Source organism: Salvelinus fontinalis, chromosome 3 (assembly GCF_029448725.1).
Source record: "Salvelinus fontinalis isolate EN_2023a chromosome 3, ASM2944872v1, whole genome shotgun sequence".
Lineage (NCBI taxonomy): Eukaryota > Metazoa > Chordata > Actinopteri > Salmoniformes > Salmonidae > Salvelinus > Salvelinus fontinalis.
Window position 1 is genome coordinate 38622875 of NC_074667.1, and position 26215 is coordinate 38649089.

At 44.2% G+C, this 26215-nt stretch overlaps 1 protein-coding gene across 2 annotated transcripts in view; it reads right to left on the bottom strand.

Annotated features, from left to right (window-relative positions):
• LOC129847357 (metabotropic glutamate receptor 2-like) overlaps positions 1-26215 on the bottom strand; it is a 65604-nt gene that overhangs the window by 15870 nt on the left and 23519 nt on the right. For both annotated transcript variants that reach the window (XM_055915137.1, XM_055915129.1), the window contains exon 3: positions 626-1466. In XM_055915137.1, the coding sequence (XP_055771112.1) occupies positions 626-1466 (841 nt within the window). The remainder of the gene's footprint in view (positions 1-625; positions 1467-26215) is intronic.

Consider the following 26215-nt stretch of genomic DNA (forward strand, 5'->3'; position numbering starts at 1 on the left):
AATGTTGTACAACATGGGCTTATAGGAACACATTTCTTTCCATGCATCAACCAGCTATAAGGAGCTGGCTCTCACCGAGCAACAAGTGAGCATATTCCTCTCAAACTGTGAATGTCAGGGCTCTCATGAAGTGTTTGATTTGATTTTCGATTTAATTTGCATTGATGTCAGAGTGATTAGAGGGACAATATAGTGCAGAGTATTGGCCTCACAGGAGGTTGGTGGCACCTTAATCGGGTAGGACAGGCTCCTGGTAATGGCTGGAGCGTCAGAAGTGGAATGGTACCAAATATAGCAAACGTATGCTTTCTATGTGTTTGACGCCATTTTATTTGCACCGTTCCAGCCATTATTCTGAGCCATCCTTCCATCAGCAGCCTGCCGCTGATTGGTAGGCTACTCATGACTATCAGCAGCATTAAAGCGCAGTTACCGTGGCATGACCCAACGGTCACGTGGAATTTGACTTGTAATTTGACTCGTGACTGCCGGTGTGGCGGTAATATGGTCACGGTAACAATCCTAGATATAGTATTTTTTTAGAATATAGAACATTTAATTTCTCTGTATACAGTATAGTCATGTAGCCTTGTCATAGCCATACACATCAATTTTCTTAACTCACCATCAAACTTGGTCTTGAGAATATACTCCCTGTAGAACCTCCTGCCGTTGCCTGGCTTCAGAGCGTCACAGACCTTGGTGGTGGAGTTGGGGCACAGTGTCTGCCTCATGTTGTGCAGGGCGTGAGCCATGGCATAGACAGCATTCACCACAAACATGATCTTCGACTCCGGCTCAAACAGGCCATCGCGCAGAGAGTGCTTCCCACAGCCCAGGTCATGGAGGCTACACTGGAAACGATTCTCCCAGAACTCCCTGAACCAGGGGTTACGTGTGTTGTTGTAGGGGTTCAGGCCTGTGAAGTACTCAGCAAACTGAAGGATGGGGTAGGAGGCCAGCTCAATGGTGAAGGCCCCATCTGCCACAGCCTCGCTGCCTCTCACCACGCTATCCTGTCTCCCCCAGCCGTCACTGGCCACCCAGATGAAGGACACGTTCATGCGGTTGGCGGCTACCAGCAGTTCCCGGGCGTCTTCACTGCGCGTGAAGAGGATGACCACCTTGGCGTTGGACTTCTGCTGTAGCGAGCGGATCACCTGGTCGTAGCTGTAGCGGTTCATCGAGCGGCTCACCTTAGCTGAGGTGGCGATGCAGATCTGGCTGGCGCGGGCTTCCTGCTGGAAGGCATCTATACCTGTCTCACCGTAGTCGCCCTCCGATGCCACGGTGGACACGTAGGTCCAATTGAAGTAGCGCAGGATCTCTGCCATGGCCTTGGCCTGATAGAAGTCAGGGGGCACCGTGCGGGCAAAGTAGTCGTAGCGGCTCTTGTCACTGAGCTTGGCGCTGGTGGAGGCGTAGCTGATCTGAGGAATCTGGAAAAGACGAAGGAGGTTGGCCACCTGGAGAGGGAGAGAGGTACCATGAGACCATGATCAAGATTTCAACAATACTGTAGGTATTTACTGTACCTAGACTTTACACCGGGGTTCCCCAACTAGCAGCCCACAGGCCAAATTTGGCTCATGGGTGGTTTTAGTTGGCCCCCAAGTTCTTGGAGCAAAACAAATAAAATCTTACATTTTGTATTTGTTGGACATAAAAGACTGTTAAAACACCACTAAATCAGCGGTCAATTTGCAGTCCACAAATCCTCTCAAGGACAAAATCACCCCCTGCTAAATCTAGTTGATGATGCCTGATTTACACCCTCATAATAGTACTGGTAAATTTTAGTACTATAACTGTTATACATGTATTACAATTCACTACATTAATGGGAGTTCTGATATTTTATTGAATCAAAACAGATATTGCGTGTGGGTCATTTCTTTATAAATCATAATTTCACAAGTTGATGAAATGAGCCATATCAGATACAGAATACTGTAGTCTCACTAGCATTTTGGCCGACAGGGACAATCAGTCTCACTCCAATCTGTAGCCTCTCATCTCCCTCTGAGTCCCAGCAGTGTATTTCACAAATCTCCTTTCTGCTGATTGTGTGACAACATCCTGGGGTTGCCACGGGCTCCAGGGATGCCCACATAGCCTACTACCCAGATATGTCATATCTGATCTACCACACTGTCAACAACATCCACCAATAAAGCCATGCAATATCAGATGATTCATTGGCTTGATATGGAAACACACAATATGAACTACATTTAGATATAGATTCTTTATAGATTCCATTTCACTATAAAGAGATACACAGAAAAAGACAGACACAGAGAGACAGACAGAAGGGGAGTCTGGTCTGATTACGCCAAAGAATGCCACGCCACATGTATTCTCATTTAATTTAGGGTCTCACTCTCATAGCATAACATCTTGAATTCCAGCAAACCTTTCCTTTAAATAAATGTGATAGCACATCATGAATTACGTAGGCATTCAATACTTTGTTTGACATTAATTTGTGCAATTTTAACATACAAGTCAAGAATAAGAAAATAGATGCGTCGGTGTTCTGAAATGATGTTGAAATAGTATGCACGGCCATAAATAGAAGATCAGGGTTATTTGACCAAGACCTCTATGAGATATCTAATTAATTCTGTATATCATAATAATTAACGATTATTAAACATTTTTGCTAGTTGAAAATGCAGCGTAAATGAAGCCAAACATTGGGAGATGTCAAGGGAAATCTGTTGTGATGTGCCTGAATGAGTCTTAATCACAGGAATCTTTATTACGTTTTCTGTTTTGCAGACGCTCTTATCCAGAGTGACTTACAGGAACAATTAGGGTTAAGTGCCTTGCTCAAGGGCACATTGGCATATTTTTCCCCTAGTCGGATCTGGGATTCAACCCAGCAACCTTTCGACTACTGCTCCAACACTCTTAACCGCTAGGGTACCTGCCACCCTTATTATTCTCTGAGATCAGAGGGATGAATACCAGATGTGATTTTCTAACTGAGATATTTATTCAAATGAATGCATTAATATTATACGATAGCAAAATCAGAAGTAGCTGGAATTGAACCCAAGACCTCAATCGTCCAGATACAAACTAGTCATCCATCTAGACTCTAAATGTAACGCCGTTCCTCTCTCTCTTCATAAGAAGAGGTGGAGTAGTGATCGAGCCAAGGCGCAGCGGGTTGTGAATACATGATGATTTATTAAATAAACAAAACAGACAAAGACGAAAACGAACTATACTTGATATAACTAACAAAATAACAAAACGATGTAGACAGACCTGAACAAACGAACTTACAAATACACGAAGCACGCTGACACAGGAACAGACTACATAAACGCACGAACAAACCGAAACATTCCCGTATGGTGTAACATCGACACAGACACAGGAGACAATCACCCACAAACAAACAGTGAGAACACCCTACCTAAATATGACTCTTAATTAGAGGAGAACGCAAAACACCTGCCTCTAATTAAGAGCCATACCAGGCAACCAAAACCAACATAGAAACAGATAACATAGACTGCCCACCCAAAACACATGCCCTGACCTAAACACATACAAAAAACAACATAAAACAGGTCAGGACCGTTACAGAACCCCCCCCTCAAGGTGCGAACGCCGGGCGCAGCAGCACAAAGTCCAGGGGAGGGTCTGGGTGGGCAGTTGATCACGGTGGTGGCTCCGGCTCTGGACGCTGTCCCCACACCACCATAGTCACCCCCCGCTTCTGTCTACCCCTCCCAATGACCACCCTAAAACTCACATCCCCTAAATAAACGGCCAGCACCAGGACAAGGGGCAGCACCGGGACAAGGGGCAGCACCGGGACAAGGGGCAGCACCGGGACAAGGGGCAGCACCGGGACAAGGGGCAGCACCGGGACAAGGGGCAGCACCGGGACAAGGGGCAGCACCGGGACAAGGGGCAGCACCGGGACAAGGGGCAACACCGGGACAAGGGGCAGGTCCCGGCTGATATATTCTGGCAGATCCTGGCTGAGGGACTCTGGCAGGTCTATGCAGGCTGACGGCTCTCGACGCTCATGGCAGGCTGACGGCTCTCGACGCTCATGGCAGGCTGACGGCTCTCGACGCTCATGGCAGGCTGACGGCTCTCGACGCTCATGGCAGGCTGACGGCTCTCGACGCTCATGGCGGGCTGACGGCTCTCGACGCTCATGGCGGGCTGACGGCTCTCGACGCTCATGGCGGGCTGACGGCTCTCGACGCTCATGGCTCTCTGACGGCTCTCGACGCTCATGGCTCTCTGACGGCTCTGGCTGCTCATGGCTCGCTGGCGGCTCTGGCAGATCCCGTCTGGTTGGCGGCTCTGGCAGATCCCGTCTGGTTGGCGGCTCTGGCAGATCCCGTCTGGTTGGCGGCTCTGGCAGATCCCGTCTGGTTGGCGGCTCTGGCAGATCCTGTCTGGTTGGCGGCTCTGGCAGATCCTGTCTGGCGGGCGGCTCTAGCGGCTCCTGTCTGGCGGGCGGCTCTAGCGGCTCCTGTCTGGCGGGCGGCTCTAGCGGCTCCTGTCTGGCGGGCGGCTCTAGCGGCTCCTGTCTGGCGGGCGGCTCTGTAGGCTCATGGCAGACGGGCGGCTTTGCAGGCTCATGGCAGACGGGCGGCTTTGCAGGCTCATGGCAGACGGATGGCTCAGACGGCGCTGAAGAGACGGATGGCTCAGATGGCGCTGGGGAGACGGATGGCTCATATGGCGCTGGGGAGACGGATGGCTCAGATGGCGCTGGGGAGACGGATGGCTCTGGCCGGATACGGCGCACTGTAGACCTGGTGCGTGGTGCCGGAACTGGAGGCACCGGGCTAAGGATAAGCACCTTCCTACTAGTGCGGGGAGCAGGGACAGGGCACACTGTACTCTCAAAGCCCACTCTATACCTGATGCGAGGTACCGGCACTGGTGACACCGGGCTGAGGACAAGCACATCAGGATTAGTAGGGGGAGAAGATACAGTGTGTACAGGGCTCTGGAGACGCACAGGAGGCTTTGTGCGTGGTGCCGGAACTGGAGGCACCGAACTGGATACACGCACTACAGAGAGTGCGTGGAGGAGGAACTGGGCTCAGGAGACGCACAGGTAGCCTAGTGCGTAGTGTAGGCACTGTAGGTACTAGGCTGGGGCGGGGAGGTGGCGCCGGAAATACCGGACCGTGGAGGCGTACTGGCACTCTTGAGCATTGAGCCTGCCCAACCTTACCTGGTTGAATGCTCCCGGTCGCCCGACCAGTGCGGGGAGGTGGAATAACCCGCACCGGCCTATGTAGGCGAACCGGGGAAACCATGCGTAAGGCCGGTGCCATGTATGCCGGCCCGAGGAGACGCACTGGAGACCAGACGCGTTGAGCCGGCCTCATGACACCTGGCTCAATACCCAATCTAGCCCTACCAGTGCGGGGAGGTGGAATAACCCGCACTGGGCTATGCACTCGTACAGGAGACACCGTGCGCTCTACTGCGTAACACGGCGCCTGCCCGTACTCCCGCTCTCCACGGTAAGCCTGGGAAGTGGGCGCAGGTCTCCTACCTGCCCTTGGCCCACTACCTCTTAGCCACCCCCCAAGAAATTTTTGGGAGTTACTTACGGGCTTTTTGGGCTTCCGTGCCAGACTCGTTCCCTCATAGCTCCGGTTCCTCTCTCCGGTAGCCTCTGCTCTCCTCAGTGCCTCCAGCTGTTCCCATGGGAGGCGATCCCTACCAGCCAGGATCTCCTCCCATGTGTAGCAACCCTTTCCGTCCAATATATCGTCCCATGTCCATTGCTCCTTCTTTTCCTGTCCCTTACTCCAATTACTCCGCTGCTTGGCTCTGGAATGGTGGGTGATTCTGTAACAGCGTTCCTCTCTCTCTTCATAAGAAGAGGTGGAGTAGTGATCGAGCCAAGGCGCAGCGGGTTGTGAATACATGATGATTTATTAAATAAACAAAACAGACAAAGACGAAAACGAACTATACTTGATATAACTAACAAAATAACAAAACGATGTAGACAGACCTGAACAAACGAACTTACAAATACACGAAGCACGCTGACACAGGAACAGACTACATAAACGCACGAACAAACCGAAACATTCCCGTATGGTGTAACATCGACACAGACACAGGAGACAATCACCCACAAACAAACAGTGAGAACACCCTACCTAAATATGACTCTTAATTAGAGGAGAACGCAAAACACCTGCCTCTAATTAAGAGCCATACCAGGCAACCAAAACCAACATAGAAACAGATAACATAGACTGCCCACCCAAAACACATGCCCTGACCTAAACACATACAAAAAACAACATAAAACAGGTCAGGACCGTTACACTAAACCTCAGAATGTCCTATATGGTTATTTGTATTGACACGGTATGCGTCACAGGAATTATTGCTACACTATTGCAGTAATATGTAACTAAAATATCTTGTTCTTTAAACAAGAGAAGGTGGCAGTCAAATCATATTCAAAATAGTTCTTACGTTTTATGCATGTTGCCATAGAAACTGTTTAAAACATATGAGTAGTTGTCTGTTTAATATTTGAAAAGTGTGTTTCCCTGGAGGCTTCCTGCCTGGCCGACTAGAGATTCCCTGACTGGGAGCTCTAGTTATTATTGCCATGAAACATTCTCCAAAAACCTCTCCTTCCCTAACCCACCTCGACAGGCTTTTTAAACACATGTTCAGACAGCTAGCAGCAACCATTTTTTTCTCCTAGGAGAATTCGAGCACCAACTTAAGTGCCAACTGACACAAGGTTCAGAAAGTACAAAATCTAAGTCTAACTTTAATCTAAAAATAGAACTTCCTAGATTAGCACTACCAACAACCTTTACCCACTGGGCACTGAAGTCAATTCAATGTCTATTACAAGTTGGTTCAATGTAATTTCATTGAAATGACGTGGAAACAATGTTGATTCAACGTGTGTGTATCTAGTGGGTAGTTTGCTCAACTGTAATGCAACAATGATTTTAATTGGGATGCATGCAGTCCTGAAGTCATTGACAAGCACTGGCGTGTATTCATGGATGCCAAGGGAAGCCAGGCTTCCCCAAAAAATTGACAGAGAAAAAAAGAAAAAGACATAAAATAATGTATCTTTCGCTTCTCACCTGAGAAAGCATCCGAGCATGCGAAACAGCGCCCCTCTGTATGTGTAGGCCATCTATCTGATGTTGTCAGGTCCAAAAGAGTATGACATTGTTGCCGCCCGTAGCATTTTCTTTTTTTACATTTATTTAACTAGGCAAGTCATTTAAGAGCAAATTCTTATTTACAATGACGGTCTACCCCGGCAAAACCCAGACGACGTTGGGCCAATTGTGCGCCGCCCTATGGGACTCCCAATCACGGCCGGATGTGATACAGCCTGATTTGAACCAGGGACTGTAGTGACACCACCAGATCGCTGCGCCATTCGGGAGCATTGAATGCAAGGGAAGGGAGAATTTGGCCTCCCTTGATAATTAAAAAAATAAAATAATAGCCAATCACCATTGAGCTACACTGATTGAGCTCAACTGTGAATGGTCCTGGCGCACCAAAAGAAAGTCAAGGGAAGCCAGTTTGGATTTGGCTTCACTCCAATCACATCGCATCGAGAGCATACGTCATTGACAGAAACTCGTTCTGCATCTCATTGTGTTGTTGTCCTCTGGTAGCTAGCTAGCTAAAATTGACCCATTCCTAAATTAGCCATGGATGGAGATAAGGATTTGGACTTTTACTAAATTCTCTGCAATGGCCAATGATTAAAACAGCAATTATGATCCATCCATAAATTCATACATTGTGCCCCTGGTCTGAGAGGATGGAAGTTCAATATGTAGCTAGATGTAGAAGGCTAATGTTCACTAGCTAACCATGCCCTTGAAAGGAAATTAGGTTAGTGAGCAAGCATTTTAGCCAGGTAGCCTAGGACAACAAAAAATACAAGTGTGTACTGTATGACAGAGTGATGAAAGGTGAAAGAGAGGAGGATTCTCGTTTCTCTACAAGTAGGGTGAGTCAAAATGTTTTTTCTACTTGCATGAACATGCATACACACACACACACACACACACACACACACACACACACAAACAGAGAGAGAAATCAGAACCATGGACAGCCACATCATATTTACAGTTGAAGTCGGAAGTTTACATACACCTTAGCCAAATACATTTAAACTCAGTTTTTCACAATTCCTGACATTTAATCCTAGTAAAAATGCCCTGTTTTAGGTCAGTTAGGATCACCACTTTATTTAAGAATGTGAAATGTCAGAATAATAGTAGAGAGAATGATTTATTTCAGCTTTTATTTCTTTCATCACATCCCCGGTGGGTCAGAAGTTTACATACACTCAATTAGTATTTGGTAGCATTGCCTTTAAATTGTTTAACTTGGGTCAAACGTTTCAGGTAGCCTTCCACAAGCTTCCCACAATATGTTGGGTGAATTTTGGCCCATTCCTCCAGACAGAGCTGGTGTAACTGAGTCATGTTTGTAGGCCTCCTTGCTCGCACATTCTTTTTCAGTTCTGCCCACAAATGTTCTATAGGATTGAGGTCAGGGCTTTGTGATGGTCACTTCAATACCTTGACTTTGTTGTTCTTAAGCCATTTTGCCAAAACTTTGGAAATATGCTTGGCCTCATTGTCCATTTGGAAGACCCATTTGCGACCAAGCTTTAACTTCCTGACTGATGTCTTGATATGTTGCTTCAATATATCTACATAATTTTCCTTCCTCGTGATGCCATCAATTTTGTGAAGTGCACGAGTTCCTGCCGGCGGGAAAGCACCCCCACAACATGATGCTGCCACCCCTGTGCTTCACGATTGGGATGGTGTTCTTTGGCTTGCAAGCATCCCCCTTTTCCTCCAAACATAACGATGGTCATTATGGCCAAACAGTTCGATTTTTGTTTCATCAGACCAGAGGATATTTCTCCAAAAAGTACGTACTTTGTCCCCATGTGCAGTTGCAAACCGTAGACTGGGTTTCTTTTACGGTGGTTTTGGAGCAGTGGCTTTTCCTTGCTGAGTGGCCTTTCAGGTTATGTTGATATAGGACTTGTTTTACTGTGGATACAGATACTTTTGTACCTGTTTCCTCCAGCATCTTCACAAGGTCCTTTGCTGTTGTTCTGGGATTGATTTGCACTTTTCGCTCCGAAGTCGTTCATCTCTAGGAAACAGAGCGCGTCTCCTTCCTGAGCGGTATGACTGCTGCGTGGTCCCATGGTGTTTATACTTGCGTAGTATTGTTTGTACAGATGAACGTGTTACCTTCAGGCATTTGGAAATTGCTCCCAAGGATGAACCAGACTTGTGGAGGTCTTCAACTTTTTTTCTGGGTTCTTGGCCGATTTCTTTTGATTTTCCCATGATCTCAAGCAAAGATGCACTGAGTTTGAAGGTAGGCCTTGAAATACATCCACAAGTACACCTCCAATTGACTCAAATGATGTCAATTAGCCAATCATAAGATTCTAAAGCCATGACATCCTTTTCTGGAATTTTCCAAGCTGTTTAAAGGCACAGTCAACTTAGTGTATGTAAGCTTCTGACCCACTGGAATTGTGATACAGTGAATTATAAGTGAAATAATCTGTCTGTAAAAAATTGTTGGAAAAATTGTCATGCATAAAGTTGATGTCCTAACCGACTTGCCAAAACTATAGTTTGTTTACAATAAATTTGTGGAGTGGTTGAAAAACAAGTTTTAATGACGCCAACCTAAGTGTATGTAAACTTCCGACCTCAACTGTAGCTTATGTTGATTGTACAATTGTTTTTGATATCTTTTAGTTGTCGCTGTATTAGACTAAGCATAGGTGACTTGATTATGATGAAATGTTGAAGTTAAAATGGTGCTGGAATAGTGGAGGCAGCTCCCGTTTTCTTTGCGACTTCGGTAACTCTCCGTGTTTCTAAATTAATAGTTGTTTAGTGGTTCGAAAATGTCAGAAAAGTTAACTTGCTTGTCCATGCTGAAGGTCATGTAACTGTTTGTTACATGCAATATGCTTTGTGGACTTCACCAGACAGAGGTTGCTCTCCGGTTTTGTGATAAAACAAAGGTGTTGTTGAATTTATGCTGCCACTGTGTCTTCTTTTTGTCTCGGCCTTAGACCTGTATATCACGGTCGCAAGGCTTATAAACTAACAGGTTATAAAGCAAAGAACGCAATTATCACAATTACATAGGAATATTCTGCTTGAAGTATATTTGATTTCTGTCTACCAGACTGACAGATCAGTAATTTGACCAAAAGTTAAGAGTTGCCTTTGAGCAAATAAATCTAATTGCTTGAATTGTGAGGGATTGTCAAAGAACGATTCATCACTCCAGAGAATGGGTTTCCACTGCTCCTCCTACACCACCCCAACCGCGGCTGCTCGGCCATGGAAAGTAATTTCATGAAGCTCCCAAAGATCAGTTATTGTGCTGACGTTGCTTCCAAAGGCAGTTTGGAACTCGGTAGTGAGTGTTGCAACCTATGACAGGCGATTTTTACGCGCTTCAGCAGTCGGGGGTCCCGTTCTGTGAGCTTGTGTGGCCTACCTCTTCGCAGCTGTAAGGCCTACCTTGTGTGGCCTACCTTATCGCAACTGTAAGGTGCAATATGGCATTTTTTTCTGGCTTGGCTTCCCCAATGATTTTACCCACACACCGCTACTGTCGACAAGTCTTATAAATTAGCACTCAGACTAAATTGACAGATTTCACTTTTTCAAAAACACTAGAATTATAAGAGTGAGGAGATAGAAAGAAAATAATATTGGGTCCGAAAAACTTAACTGCTGGATGGCGCAAACTATTTCATTTGTTGAGTCAGCTGTCAGTGTTGATGAATTGATGCAGAGCCATAGCTGATTGTGACAGGCAGCTTGATGGTATACTATTGACATAGGACTTGTGTAGCAGACCCATTAAGTGTCACCTAAGTATGTCCACACATCAACATGTATGAGTTGACACATCACTGAGCTTACTATGACTTGTAATGGAAAAGCCTGAGTTCAGCAAAAAAAAGGGACACACATTTATACAATAGTCTTCTCTGCAACTAAACATACATTTATACAATAGTCTTCTCTGCAACTAAACATACATTTATACAATAGTCTTCTCTGCAACTAAACATACATTTATACAATAGTCTTCTCTGCAACTAAACATACATTTATACAATAGTCTTCTCTGCAACTAAACATACATTTATACAATAGTCTTCTCTGCAACTAAACATACATTTCTCAACATTAGTTGATAACTCCCAATCAATATTTCGTTTCTCCTCCATCAAGAATCTTAAGTGTAATTCCCCATGCCCCAGGATGTATCTTATGCTTCTTTTTATTAATCCATACACAGTCCCAGAGGAGATCAAGCGTAACCCAGAGGCCATGTCACGGATATAGTGGTGTTGTGGGCAATGATTAAAACCATGTATCTGACTTACTTGTCATTGTCAGGCTTCCTCACCACTCAAATTATGTGAATGCTCTCAGGCCCAGTGATACCTATAACAAATTGTTGCCAGTGCCTTGGGGAATGACATGATCCACCAATCCCTCACAATTCAAGCAATTAGATTTATTTGCTCAAAGGCAACTCTTAACTTTTGGTCAAATTACTGATCTGTCAGTCTGGTAGACAGAAATCAAATATACTTCAAGCAGAATATTCCTATGTATTGAGAAACAAAAATCTTTCACACTGTTTATCTTTCTTGAATCACTATTATTGATTAACTTCTAGTTCCATATTCACTTTGTACTGCAGCCTAGCTGACTTAAACATATTAGACATGCAGCTCATACTATTCCCGACACGCGGAGACTCCTCCTTCTTGAGAGAGCTCTGTATTTAATTAAGACAATTAGGGAGCAGGCAAGGAGAGGATTTGTACAGGAAGAGTCTGCTATAGAGCATATTACTTGGAGCAAGGTTCTTTCTGGAGCACACAGCCTGAGTGTGGAAAGAGAGATTTCAGACAGAGACATGACCGTAGCAAACAGCGTTCTGACAGGTTTTTCAGCTCTCATGTATTCTTCACACCGAAAGAAACCCAGCACAGTGGAAGAACAGAGTGCCGAAAGACAAAAGCACAGCCGAGCACCATGTCCACTACTCAGTATCAAAACACAATAACCTGACACAGAAACAGAGTGAAAGTAGAGGAGTTGAAATAGTGCTAAAGCTAATAGAGACTAGAGTGGTGCAGCACTCATTATTGCATTAATAATAGAAGGCTCCAGGGTGGTGAAATGTTATGTCGTAATAGTGGTACAGCAGTAGTGTATTGATTATGTTGGTGCAGAAGATATTCATCTATGGCTAGTTTGGACTTTAGTAGCTAAATGACTTCAATGTTTTCTCCCCATGCAGAGAAAACAATTATTGAATTTACACTTGGTGGGTTTCGGAAATAGAAAACCTGAGGTTTCTGTGCAATTTCCCCAGTGCAATATTAGAGGGAGGAGTCAGATTTCCTAAAGAGGTGCTCAGGTTTTTTTGGTGAAAATTTACTGTGAGAATGATTATACAGTATGATCAAAATTTATTGATGATACCGTGTGAAGTATCTGATTTTTGCGCCGTCAAGCACACATCTCTATTTCATTTGATCAATTCCATTGATTAATGGTTTATGGAAATCATTTTCAAACTGGTTTCTACAAGTTAATGAGCGAGAAGGGTCAACAGCAGCAGCCAGTGCAGCCACCATTTCTGTATGGACCCTGCTTTGTGCACGGAGGAATTGTCATGCTGAAACAGAAAAGGGCCTCCCCAAACTGTTGCCACAAAGTTGGAAGCACAGAATCGTCTAGAATGTCGGTGTATGCTGTAGAGTTAAGATTTCTCTTCACTGGAACTAAGGGGCCTAGCCCAAACCATGAAAAACATCCCCAGACCATTATTCCTCCTCCACCAAACGTTATAGTTTGCACTATGCATTCGGGCATGTAGCGTTCTCCTGACATCCGCCAAACCCAGATTTGTCCATCAGACTGACAGATGGTGATGTGTGATTCATCACTCCAGAGAATGGGTTTCCACTGCTCCTCCTACACCACCCCAACCGCGGCTGCTCGGCCATGGAAAGTAATTTCATGAAGCTCCCAAAGATCAGTTATTGTGCTGACGTTGCTTCCAAAGGCAGTTTGGAACTCGGTAGTGAGTGTTGCAACCGATGACAGGCGATTTTTACGCGCTTCAGCAGTCGGGGGTCCCGTTCTGTGAGCTTGTGTGGCCTACCTCTTCGCAGCTGAGCCATTGTTGATCCTAGACATTTCCACTTGACAATAAAAGCAATTACAGTTGATTGGGGCAGCTCTAGCAGAGTAGAAATTTGACGAACTGACTTGTTGGAAAGGTGGCATCCACGTTGAAAGTCACTGAGCTCTTCAGTAAGGCCATTCTACTGTCAATGTTTGTCTATGGAGATTGCATGGCTGTGCGCTCGATTTTATACACCTGTCAGCAATGGGTGTGACTGAAATAGCCGAATCCACTCATTTGAAGGTGTCCACATACTTTTATATCTATAGTGTAGCGAGAGGAAGAAGGGAGAGAGAGAGGAAGAAGAGAGAGGGAGGGGGGAGAGAGTGAGGCCAGAGAAAGAGAGAGAAAGAGATGAGAAATAGAGAGAAGAAGAGAGGTAGAGGCTGTCCTAATTCAGGCCACAGCAGCACAGCCTCATGGAAATGCCCATCTGCTCTTCCAATAAGGCTGTCTCAGTGTGCTTCTGCAGCAATAACACAGTATTCCCACCGTGCCAGTCCTGCGCCATGCTCACTATCACACATGCACAGCTGCACACTCATACACTATCAAACATATATGTGCCCTCAGGGGCGTCATGCACCCCAAAAATCTGAGGGGACACAAAGTATGTGAGGAAGGCTGGATGGTAGTCCGGATGGGGACTAGGCCCCCTGTTCATAAATAGGAGAATTGTGCATTTTTCAAACACCTGAAACAGCTTTTCTCTGCAATCTAGAGCCATCCTCATTATGTCTAATTCTATATAAAAATATATATTTTGTCCTCTGACAAATCAACTGTAAATTTCGGTGTTCCTCAAGGCTCCGTCTTAGGACCACTATTGTTTTCACTATATATTTTACCTCTTGGTGATGTCATTCGGAAACATACTGGTAACTTTCACTGCTATGCGGATGACACACAGCTGTACATTTCGATGAAACATTGTGTTTCATCGAAAATGAAACACAAAATTGCCCTGAGCTCCTATGTCAGCCACACTAGAAGTTGTGAATGGCTGGCGCTCCTTCGGGACATGTGCATCATAACTAGACGTTTACCAACATCCATCGTCACTGTAATTAATTGAACACACTATGGCGAGAGAAGAGGCAATACAAGTACCAGTCCATCTCAATGTCTCCTCTTTGGCATCTAAGATTGTCTTCTAAGCTTACCAATTCCCCTAGATAATTCCTTTCCCCCACTACCTTAGACTAAAAAAGGAGAGTCTTTTTAACACTTTCACACCATGATCTGCTCATCATTTACGCTATTCCTTTTTTGAACTATATTTTTATGGAATGGTCTGCCTATCCATGTGAGAGACGTAGACTCGGTCTCGACCTTTAAGTTTTTATTGAAGACTTATCTCTTCAGTAGGTCGTATGATTGAGTGTAGTCTGCCCCAGTAGTGTGGAGGTGAATGGAAAGGCACTGGAGAAATGAACCGCCCTTGCTGTCTGCCTGGCCGGTTCCCCTCTCTCCACTGGGAGTCTCTGCCTCAAACCCTATTACAGGGGCTGAGTCACTGGCTTACTGAGTCACTGGTGCTCTTCCATGCCGTCCCAAGGATGGGTGCGTCATTTGAGTGGGTTGAGTCACTAACATGATCTTCCTGTCCGGGTTGGCAACCTCCCTTGGGTTGTGCCGTGGGGGAGATCTTCATGGGCTATACTCGGCCTTATCTCAGGATGGTAAGTTGGTGTTTGAAGATATCCCTCTAGTGGTGTGGGGGCTGTGCTTTGGCAAGTGGGTGGGGTTATATCCTGCCTGCTTGGCCCTGTCTGGGGGTATCGTCAGACGGGGCTACAGTGTCTCCCGACCCTCCTGTCTCAGCCTCCAGTATCATTGCTGCAATAGTTTGTGTCGGGGGGCTAGGGTCAGTCTGTTATATCTGAAGTATTTCTCCTGCTTTATCTGGTGTCCTGTGTGAATTTAACCTGTTTGGGGTGCAAGCCCGACCTCGGACCGAAAATGACACCCCTGCAGAGCGCGAAATTCAAAATCTATTTTTTAAAAATATTTAACTTTTACACATTAACAAGTCCAATACAGCATTTGAAAGATAAACATCTTGTCAATCCAGCCAACATGTCCGATTTTTTAAATGTTTTACAGAGAAAACACCACATATATTTATGTTAGCTCACCACCAAATACAAAAGTGGACAGACACGTATGAATTATGATTATGAAGTATGAATTATGATTGAAGTAGCATGCACAACCAACCGAAATAAACTAAAACCAACCTAAAGAGCCCAGAAAAAACGACCTCAGATGACAGTCATATAACATGTTACACAATAAATCTATGTTTTGTTCATAAAAAGTGCATATTTTAGCTATAAATCAGTTTTACATTGATGCTACCCAAAAATGCTAATACATAGCTACAGTCTGAATCCAGCCGGGAGTAGCCAGAGAAAATACATACACCAACGTCGGCTACTAATTACACCTCATAAAACATTTCAGAAAAACATATGGTGGATAACTAATGAAAGACAGATATCTTGTGAATACAGACAACATTTCCGATTTTTGAAGTGTTTTACAGCGAAAACACAATATATCGTTATATTAGCTAACATCATAAGCTAGCATAAGGCAGCATTGATTCTAGTCAAGCGCTAGCCTAGCATAGTTAGCAGAGTTAGCATTCAACAGTTCGACATATATATGAAAAAGCATCCCAAATTGGGTCTTATCTTTCTTGGTACTCCATCAGAATGTTGTAACGGGGTCCAATGTCCAGTAGAGTCTTTAGTTGGGTTCCAGAACGAATGATTTCCCTCTTTGGTTAGCTAGCACGGTAGCATTGCTGCGCCAGAAAGCGTTTCTTCAAAAAATTCTTCCGTCGTTTCACATCTAAAGTCCAGAATAAATTGCAATAATATAATTAAAGTATATTGAAAAAACATACTTTAGGATGATTTTGTGACATGTAGCAAATAATATCGTAGTCAGGCATCATATTCAACGTTATCTACCTTGTTCCAGAAGCCGAGATCAAATTATCCTTCGCGCCCGGATTTTTATTTTAACTGCGCAGGTCTCACAAGAAGTTCTGTTATTCAGTCCAGGGACGAGATATTCGACCCCTTTCAATTCTCACTTCCGCATTACAGTCTGAAGAACGCCTCTGACGTGTCCCTATGGTCCCAAGTCAAATGGCCTTTTATAGAGAAGGTCTTAAAGAGACACATCGCATTTTGGGAAACTCAATTCGGCTGGGAAAATGGCTGTAAAAATATTTCTGTTCGACTTAGAGAAACAATTCAAACCTTTTTAGAAACTACAGACTGTTATCTATCCAACAGTAGTAAATATATGCATATTGGAAAATAAAAAGTTTCTTAGGAGGCCGTTTGAAAATGTGCACACATTTTCCAGTTTTTTCAATATTCAGCGTGCAGCCATAACAGGTTTTAAGTATGCTCTCTCTAATTCTCTCTCGCTTTTTCTTTCTTTCTTTCTTTCTTTCTCTCTCTCGGAGGAGGAGGACCTGAGCCCTAGGACCATGCCTCAGGACTACCTGGCCTGATGACTCCTTGCTCTCCTCAGTCCACCTGGTCGTGCTTCTGCTCCAGTTTCAAATGTTCTGCCTGTGGCTATGGAACCCTGACTTGTTCACCAGGCGTGCTACCTGTCCCAAACCTGCTCTCTAGAGACAGTAGGAGCAGTAGAGATACTCTGAATGATCGGCTATGAAAAGCCAACTGACATTTACAGGTCAACAGGTGCACCATCTGCAACCAATGTGATTATTATTATTTGACCCTGCTGGTCATCTATGAACATTTGAACATCTTGGCCATGTTCTGTTATAATCTCCACCCGGCACAGCCAGAAGAGGACTGGCCACCCCTCATAGCCTGGTTCCTCTCTAGGTTTCTTCCTAGGTTCTGTTCTTTCTAGGGAGTTTTTCCTAGCCACCATGCTTCTACATCTGCATTGCTTGCTGTTTGGGGTTTTAGGCTGGGTTTCTGTACAGCACTTTGTGACATCAGGTGATGTAAGAAGGGCTATATAAATACATTTTATTTGATTTTGATTTGAATGGACATTAGACCAGTGGAAATTTGTCCTTCGGTCTGATGAGTCCAAATTAGAGATTTTTGGTTCCAACCGCTGTGTCTTTGTGAGATGCAAAGTAGGTGAATGGGTGATCTCCGCATGTGTGGTTCCAACCGTGAACCATGGATGAGGAGGTGTGATGGTGTGGGGGTGCTTTGCTGGTGACACTGTCAGTGATTTATTTAGAATTCAAGGCACACTTAACCAGCATGGCTATCACAGCATTCTGCAGCGATATGCCATCCCACCTGGCTTGCGTTGAGTGGGACTATCATTTGTTTTTCAACAAGACAATGACCAAACACTAAGGGCTATTTGAACAAGAAGGAGAGTGATGGAGTGCTGCATCAGATGACCTGGCCTCCACAATCCCCCGACCTCAACCCAATTGAGATGGTTTGGGATGAGTCAACAAGTGCTCAGCATTTGTGGGAACTCCTTCAAGACTGTTGGGGGGAAAATCCAGGTGAAGCTGGTTGAGAGAATGCCAAGAGTGTGCAAAGCTGTCATCAAGGCAAAGGGTGGCTACTTTGAAGAATGTCAAATATAAAATATATTTTGATTTGTTTAAAACACTTTTTTGATTACTACATGATTCCATGTGTTATTTCATAGTTTTGATGTCTTCACTATTATTCTACAATGTAGAAAATATTACAAATAAAGAAAAACCCTTGAATGAGTAGGTGTGTCCAAACTTTTGACTGGTACTGTATATATGTATATATGTATATATATATATATAAAAATATAAATGTTTTTTTTATGGGACAGGGGCATGACTTCTCTGTGTGCACTGCCAGATACACATACACACACACACACACACACCTAATACTGAGGAAGGTGATGTTCAAAGAGGATGTAATATATTGTGGCCAGTGTGTGTTGTTGAACTATCTTCTTCCCCAGGTGTAGATAGTAGACTATAGGACTAGATTCCATACTTAGAATCAATAGCAGTTCACTTCTCAAGAGTTTAGTTGCTTGGCAACCAGGTGGAAATGTGACCCGATTAGACAATAGAGGACTGGATCTCTCTCATCAGAGCTCCCCTCTCACCTTGCCGAGCGATATTGGCCCCCATACTGTAATGGGTCCAGAGGTAGCTAGTGGGAGGAGCTATAGGAGGATGGGCTCATTGTAATGGCTGGAATGGAATAAATGGAACGGTATCAAACACATCAAACATATGGAAACCACATTTATTTTATTCCAGCCATTACAATTAGCCCGTCCTCCTATAACTCCTCCCACCAGTCTCCTCTGAATGGGTCACTTAAATATGCTCTGCCAGGGACCCCACAGTCACCACAGCAGACAACACACACTCCTGCTGTCATTCGAAGGAAGGAAATAATTAATGTATTAGAATGCATGCATATCTTAAATTGTGTTGGCACTTCATCTTGGCAGTTTTGTCTTCTGAAGCCCTTTTAACTCTTTCACTCAGCTCTCGTCCATCTTCATCACAACCAATTCCCATCCTTTCTGTCTCAGATGGAGCATTGTACAAAATGGTCATGACATCACGTGTGTCCGATCCAAGTGTTCAGGAGGTCCTTCATCCTTCCAACTGAGATCGACTTCTCGCCCCCATTTTCTCTCTTGTCACAATAGTATGGCCAAGCAAACTGGGAGTGGGCTAAAATGTTGCCACACAGAATCGTAAGGTGGACAGGGGACACACTCATTCAGTGGTGCAGAGGATGATATGGATTGTGAGACTGCATGAATAGTGAGCTCTGCCGAGCCACTGAATAACCAAATCACGTGAATTATTTATTATTTGGGGGGGAACATGTTCCTTACTTTTTCCCTATGAATTATGCATTTCCACTGCATTGCTTTACTGATATGTTTCATCATTATTGTACTTTCTGGCATGAATTCGATCATGTGTGTGCATCCATGTAAAATCCACTGGGTGAGTCATGTGTGCTCCAAGAGATCGGCACTGTCTAGGACCAGATGAAAACCGCTGAGGACTAAAAATAGCCATTGTCTTTAAAATAAGAATGAGATGTTAGAGCTCTCTGTTACCACAGCCCAGAACCTCATTAATATAGAATACATTAGGAGAATTATTCTAGTCTAGTAAATGTCAACCAATGTTTCCATAAGTGTGTGTGTGTGTGTATGTGTGTGTGTATGTGTGTGTGTGTGTGTGTGTGTGTGCGCGCGCTCGTGTGTGTTATCATTAGGCAGAAGAGGCAATTGCCTCAGGACTCACATAATCAAGAGGCCTCATGAGCTGGGCTTTTTTTTTATAGATAATGTTTAAATAATTTCTCAGCTCGAGGCAAAAATAATAATATTACAAAAAAAAAAATCCCATTACAATCTGTCTGTTTCAGCTAGATATATCTGGGGGGGGGGGGTTGTATACGCTGTGACTAAATCCAAAGCATCCGCCAGTGTCGGCCTTCCGGATCTTACTGTGGATGGTGGCCGAGCAACAGCGGTGTTTGTAAGACCAGGAGAAACCCCCGAAAATCGGTCTTCTCTCGAAAACGTCTGTAACATCCGAACGGTTTGGGCTACACACTAATATGACCGCTCTATTGAAATATTACACACTCACAAACACGATCCATTTTGCTCTACAACCCCCGCAAGTGTCATGGGGCTCGTATGAAGGCCTTTATGGTAGAGTGGCCATACGGAAGCCACTCTTCAGTAAAAGGCACATGACAGCCCACTTGGAGTTTGCCAAAAGGCACCTAAAGACTCAGATCATGAGAAACAAGATTATCTGGTCTGGTGAAACCAAGATTGAACTCTTTGGCCTGAATTCCAAGCGTCACGTCTGGAGGAAACCTGACACCATCCCTATGGTGAAGCATGGTGGTGGCAGCATCATGATGTGGGGATGTTTTCAGAGGCAGGGACTGGGAGACTAGACAGGATCAAGGGAAAGATGAACAGAGCAAAGTACAGAGAGATCCTTGATGAAAACCTGCTCCAGAGCCCTCAGGACTGCAGACTGGGGCGAAGGTTCAACTTCCAACAGGACAACGACCCTAAGCACACAGCCAAGACAACGCAGGAGTGGCTTCGGGATAAGTCTCTAAATGTCCTTGAGTGGCCCAGCCAGAACCCGGACTTGAACCCGATCGAACATCTCTGGAGAGACCTGAAAATAGCTGTGCAGCAACGCTCCCCATCCAACCTGACAGAGCTTTAGAGGATCTGCAGAGAAGAATGGGAGAAACTCTTCAAATACAGGTGTGCCAAGCTTGTAGCGTAATACCCAAGAAGACTAGATGCTGTAATCTCTGCCTAAGGTGCTTCAACAAAGTACTGAGTAAAGGGTCTGAATACTTTTAATACATTTGCAAACATTTCTAACAACCTGTTTTTGGTTGTAATTATGGGTTATTGTGCGTAGATTGCTAAGGGAAAAAATGTCAAGTGGTCTGAATACTTTCTGAAGGCACTGTATGTGTAGCTCATGTATCTGATCAAATCAAATCAAATTGTATTTGTCACATACACATGGTTAGCAGATGTTAATGTGAGTGTAGCGAAATGCTTGTGCTTCTAGTTCCGACAATGCAGTAATAACCAACGAGTAATCTAACCTAACAATTCCACAACTACTACCTGATACACACAAGTGTAAAGGGATTAAGAATATGTACATAAAGATATATGAATGAGTGATGGTACAGAACGGCATAGGCAAGATGCAGTAGATGATATCGAGTACAGTATATACATATGAGATGAGTAATGTAGGGTATGTAAACATAAAAGTGCATAGTTTAAAGTGGCTAGTGATACATGTATTACATAAAGATGGCAAGATGCAGTAGATGATATAGAGTACAGTATATACATATACATTATATTAAGTGGCATTGTTTAAAGTGGCTAGTGGTACATTTTTTATCAATTTCCATCAATTGCCATTATTAAAGTGAGCTGGAGTTGAGTCAGTATGTTGGCAGCAGCCACTCGATGTTAGTGGTGGCTGTTTAACAGTTTGATGGCCTTGAGATAGAAGCTGTTTTTCAGTCTCTCGGTCCCTGCTTTGATGCACTTGTACTGACCTCGCCTTCTGGATGATAGCGGGGTGAACAGGCAGTGGCTCGGGTGGTTGTTGTCCTTGATGATCTTTATGGCCTTTCTGTGACATCGGGTGGTGTAGGTGTCCTGGAGGGCAGGTAGTTTGCCCCCAGTGATGCGTTGTGCAGACCTCACTACCCTCTGGAGAGCCTTACGGTTGTGGGCGGAGCAGTTGCCGTACCAGGCGGTGATACAGCCCGACAAGATGCTCTCGATTGTGCATCTGTAGAAGTTTGTGAGTGCTTTTGGTGACAAGCCGAATTTCTTCAGCCTCCTGAGGTTGAAGAGGCGCTGCTGCGCCTTCTTCACAACGCTGTCTGTGTGGGTGGACCAATTCAGTTTGTCCGTGATATGTACGCCGAGGAACTTAAAACTTACTACTCTCTCCACTACTGTCCCGTCGATGTGGATAGGGGGGTGCTCCCTGTGCTGTTTCTTGAAGTCCACAATCATCTCCTTTGTTTTGTTGACGTTGTGTGAGGTTATTTTCCTGACACCACACTCCGAGGGCCCTCACCACCTTGATGATTGAGTTGGAGGCGTGCATGGCCAAGCAGTCGTGGGTGAACAGGCCCCAGTGTTGAGGATCAGCGGGGTGGAGATGTTGTTACCTACCCTCACCACCTGGGGGCGGCCCGTCAGAAAGTCCAGTACCCAGTTGCACAGGGCGAGGTCGAGACCCAGGGTCTCGAGCTTGATGACAAGTTTGGAGGGTACTATGGTGTTAAATGCTGAGCTGTAGTCAATGAACAGCATTCTCACATAGGTATTCCTCTTGTCCAGATGGGTTAGGGCAGTGTGCAGTGTGGTTGCGATTGCGTCGTCTGTGGACCTATTGGGGCGGTAAGCAAATTGGAGTGGGTCTAGGGTGTCAGGTAGGGTGGAGGTGGTGGCCCTCTTGAAGCATGTGGGAACAGCAGACTGGGATAAGGATTGATTGAATATGTCCTTAAACACACCAGCCAGCTGGTCTGCTCATGCTCTGAGGACGCGGCTGGGAATGCCGTCTGGGCCTGCAGCCTTGCGAGGGTTAACACGTTTAAATGTTTTACTCACGTCGGCTGCAGTGAAGGAGAGTCTGCAGGTTTTGGTAGCGGGCCGTGTCAGTAGCACTGTATTGTCCTCAAAGCGAGCAAAGAAGTTATTTAGTCTGTCTGGGAGCAAGACATCCTGGTCCGCGACAGGTCTGGACAGAAATATAATGGTATGTGATACTCTTTTTGGCCAGACAGCATCAGATACATGGGGTATATATAGTAAGACATAGGAGCGGTGTTTTGCTCACCTGGATGCTTTCTCCAGTGGGTTTCAGCCACTTGCGAATTGAAGCAAATTTGACGGGTACACAGTGCGCTGTTCGGATGCTGGAATTATTTTGTATGAACGTGCAAATGTAACCTACTTTTTTAATTGATTTGTTTTACAATCAAATGAAAACATCATGACTGTTTGTTATTAGGTGTGTTGCTTTGACTTTATTACCGCCACACCTGTGGTCACGAGTCATGAATGAAGTCAAAATCCACATGACCGTTTAGTCATGGTAACCATCGCCTCCCCGAGTCCATACGGGAGTTGCAGCAATGGGACAAGACTTTAACTACCAAATGGGGAGAAAAATGTTTAAAAATAAATAAAAACAAATAAACACTTCAAGAGAGCCCAGAGCTCATGTTGCTCAACCTTTCTATAGGCTATGCAATTGTGCAAGAAAACAGTGATGGTCTCTGTTAAAAAGAGGAGGATCCAGTCAGCTTTCTATAGGGTAGGCATGCTATATTTATCTCTCAACTAATATTAAGCACATTGCTTATCTTCACAAGAGAAGTATAGCCTACTGGGCTGGCATGAAAATGAAGCACAGGAAATGTGTCCTCCATTCGCTATTTAATTGCATACTGTAGATGACATATTTCCTTCAAGACAGGTGCATGATAATGGTCCATTCTAAATCAAAACTAATTTCACACAAAGTATTTTGTTTACCCTGCCAGTGAAAAGTTTTAGAACACCTACTCATTCAAGGGTTTTTCTTTATTTGTACTATTTTCTACATTGTAGAATAATAGTGAAGATATCAAAACCCCAAAATTGTTTAACAAATCAAAATATATTTTATATTTGAGATTCTTCAAATAGCCACCCTTTGCCTTGATGACAGCTTTGCAATCTCTTGGCATTGTGTGGAAACCAGGAGATTCACGGTCAATTACCATGAGACCTACAGTTATTTGCTTGACAATTTGCTTGACAATTTTATTTGGCTGACGAAATATTATGACCGCCACAGACCTAGTTGTGTTCATGGCAAATTAAAGGTAATAAATTTTTACAGTTAAATTATACTTAACAAAAATATAAACAAAGCATGTAAAGTGCTGGTCCCATGTCTAATGAGCTGAAATAAAAGATCCCAGAAATGTTCCATATGCACAAATAGCTTATTTCTCTAAAATGTTGCGCACAAATTTGTTCACATCACTGTTAGTGAGCATTTCCCCTTTACCAAGATAATCCATACACCTGACCGGTGTGGTATATCAATAAGATGAATTAAACAGCATGATCATTACACACGTGCACCTTGTGCTGGGGACAATAAAAGGCCACTCTAAAATAGCGTGCATTTGGCATGCTGACTGCAGGAATGTCCACCAAAGCTGTTGCCAGAGAGCTGAATGTTCATTTTTCTACAATAAGACGCCTCCAAAGTTGTTTAAGACAATTTGGCAGTACGTACAACCGGCCTCACAACCTCACACTACGTGTATGGCGTTGTGTGGGCGAGCGGGTTGCTGATGTCAACATTGTGAACAGTGCCCCATGGTGGCAGTGGGGTTATGGTATGGGCAGGCATAAGCTACAGACAACGAACACAATTGTATTTTTATTGATGGCAATTTGAATGCACAGAGATACCGTGATGAGATCCTGAGGCCCATTGACGTGCCATTCATCCGCCGACATCACCTCATGTTTCAGCATGATAATGTACGGCCCCATGTTGCAAGGATCTGTTCTCGCTAATATCCAGCAACTTCGCACAGCCATTGATGAGGAGTGGGACAACATTCACAATCAACAGCCTAATCAACTAAATGCGAAGGAGATGTGTCGCACTGCATGTGGCAAATGGTTGTCACACCCGATACTGACTGGTTTTCTGATCCACACCCCTACCTTTTTTTTAAGGTATCTGTGACCAACAGATGCATATCTGTATTCCCAGTCATGTGACATCCATAGATTATGGCCTAGTCGATTTATTTCATGAATTCTAACTCAGTAAAATCTTTGAAATTGTTGCATGTTGCGTTTATATTTTTGTTCAGTATACAGGTACGTCTTACCTATAAATCCCATAAAATTGTTTTAGGATACGTAGGTAGGATGGGCTCAAACTGGCCTCTGCCTGTGACCTTGAAATCACTGTGTGCATGCATTCGTGCGTGCATACGTGTGTGTACTTGCCTGCATGTGTGTAAGTATGTGGCTCTTCTCCTATCAGATGTTGTTACATCATCCATCTCTAAATGGCACCCTGTCGAATTAATTACTGAGTCTCAGTGCTGCGTCTGGAGAATGTGCTAAACATTCCTCTTTAAATAACAGGAGGATTCTGGCATGCGCAGCAGGAACTAAAAAGTGCACCCTCTCTCGCAAAGAGCACGGCAAGAAGTGCCTTTGTTTTTACATTCAGACACTATCTTTCCACGCTGTTAGGAATAATCAATACTTTTTCTAGTCTATACTACTATGTCTGTTTAATAAACCATCATGGAGATTTCCCCACACAGGGGAAATTCTCTGTGAACCTTCTCTCTGTGTGTCTGAGTATTTGAGCTTCTGACATCATCTCAGATCTGTTGCTATGCAGCTGATGCACCTAGGTGTTTATAGCTTGGTTACCGTTAGGGACGGTTTCATAGCAGTGTCAGTGAGTCACGTTTAACAGGACTGTTGTCGGGGGTAACGCTGCTGGAGACCCTGCGATGCATTAATTAGATGTTCCTCGCTGTAATTGTGGAATATAGTGCATCACTAATCAACACACAGCACCCGCATGGCTTATGATGAGAAATAGCGCGAATGCTCCCTTAACTACTCACTGAAATGTCAGTGTCTGTGAAGGCAGCACAGACATGCCTTTGTAGTGCTGAATTATAGGGGACATATTGAAGAGCGCAACATGTGGGTTTATCACTAAGATATGTAGGAATCCTTTCTTTAATGAGATATTATGGTATTTGACGTCCATTTCACACCTGAATAAAGAAGCCACATTTCCTTAACAGGCCAAAGTTCATCCATGAACTTCTGTCAATTATCTCTAATGTCATTCAAATATACATTTAGAAATGTAGTCATGAAGATGTTTGAGAGAATGCCAAGAGTATGCAATATGTCATCAAGGCAAAGGGTGGTTACTTTTAAGAATGTCAAATGTAAAATATATTTTGATTTGTTTAACAATTGTTTTGGTTACTACATGATTCCATATGTGTTATTTCATAGTTTTGATGTCTTCACTATTATTCTACAATGTAGAAAATAGTACAAATAAAGAAAAACCCTGTAATGAGTAGGTGTCTTTTGACTGGTACAGTATATTATTATATACAGTATATCACAAAAGTGAGTACACCCCTCACATTTTTGTAAATATTTGACTATATCTTTTCATGTGACAACACTGAAGAAATGACACTTTGCCACCATGTAAAGTAGTGAGTGTACAGCTTGTATAACAGTGTAAATTTGCTGTCCCCTAAAAATAACT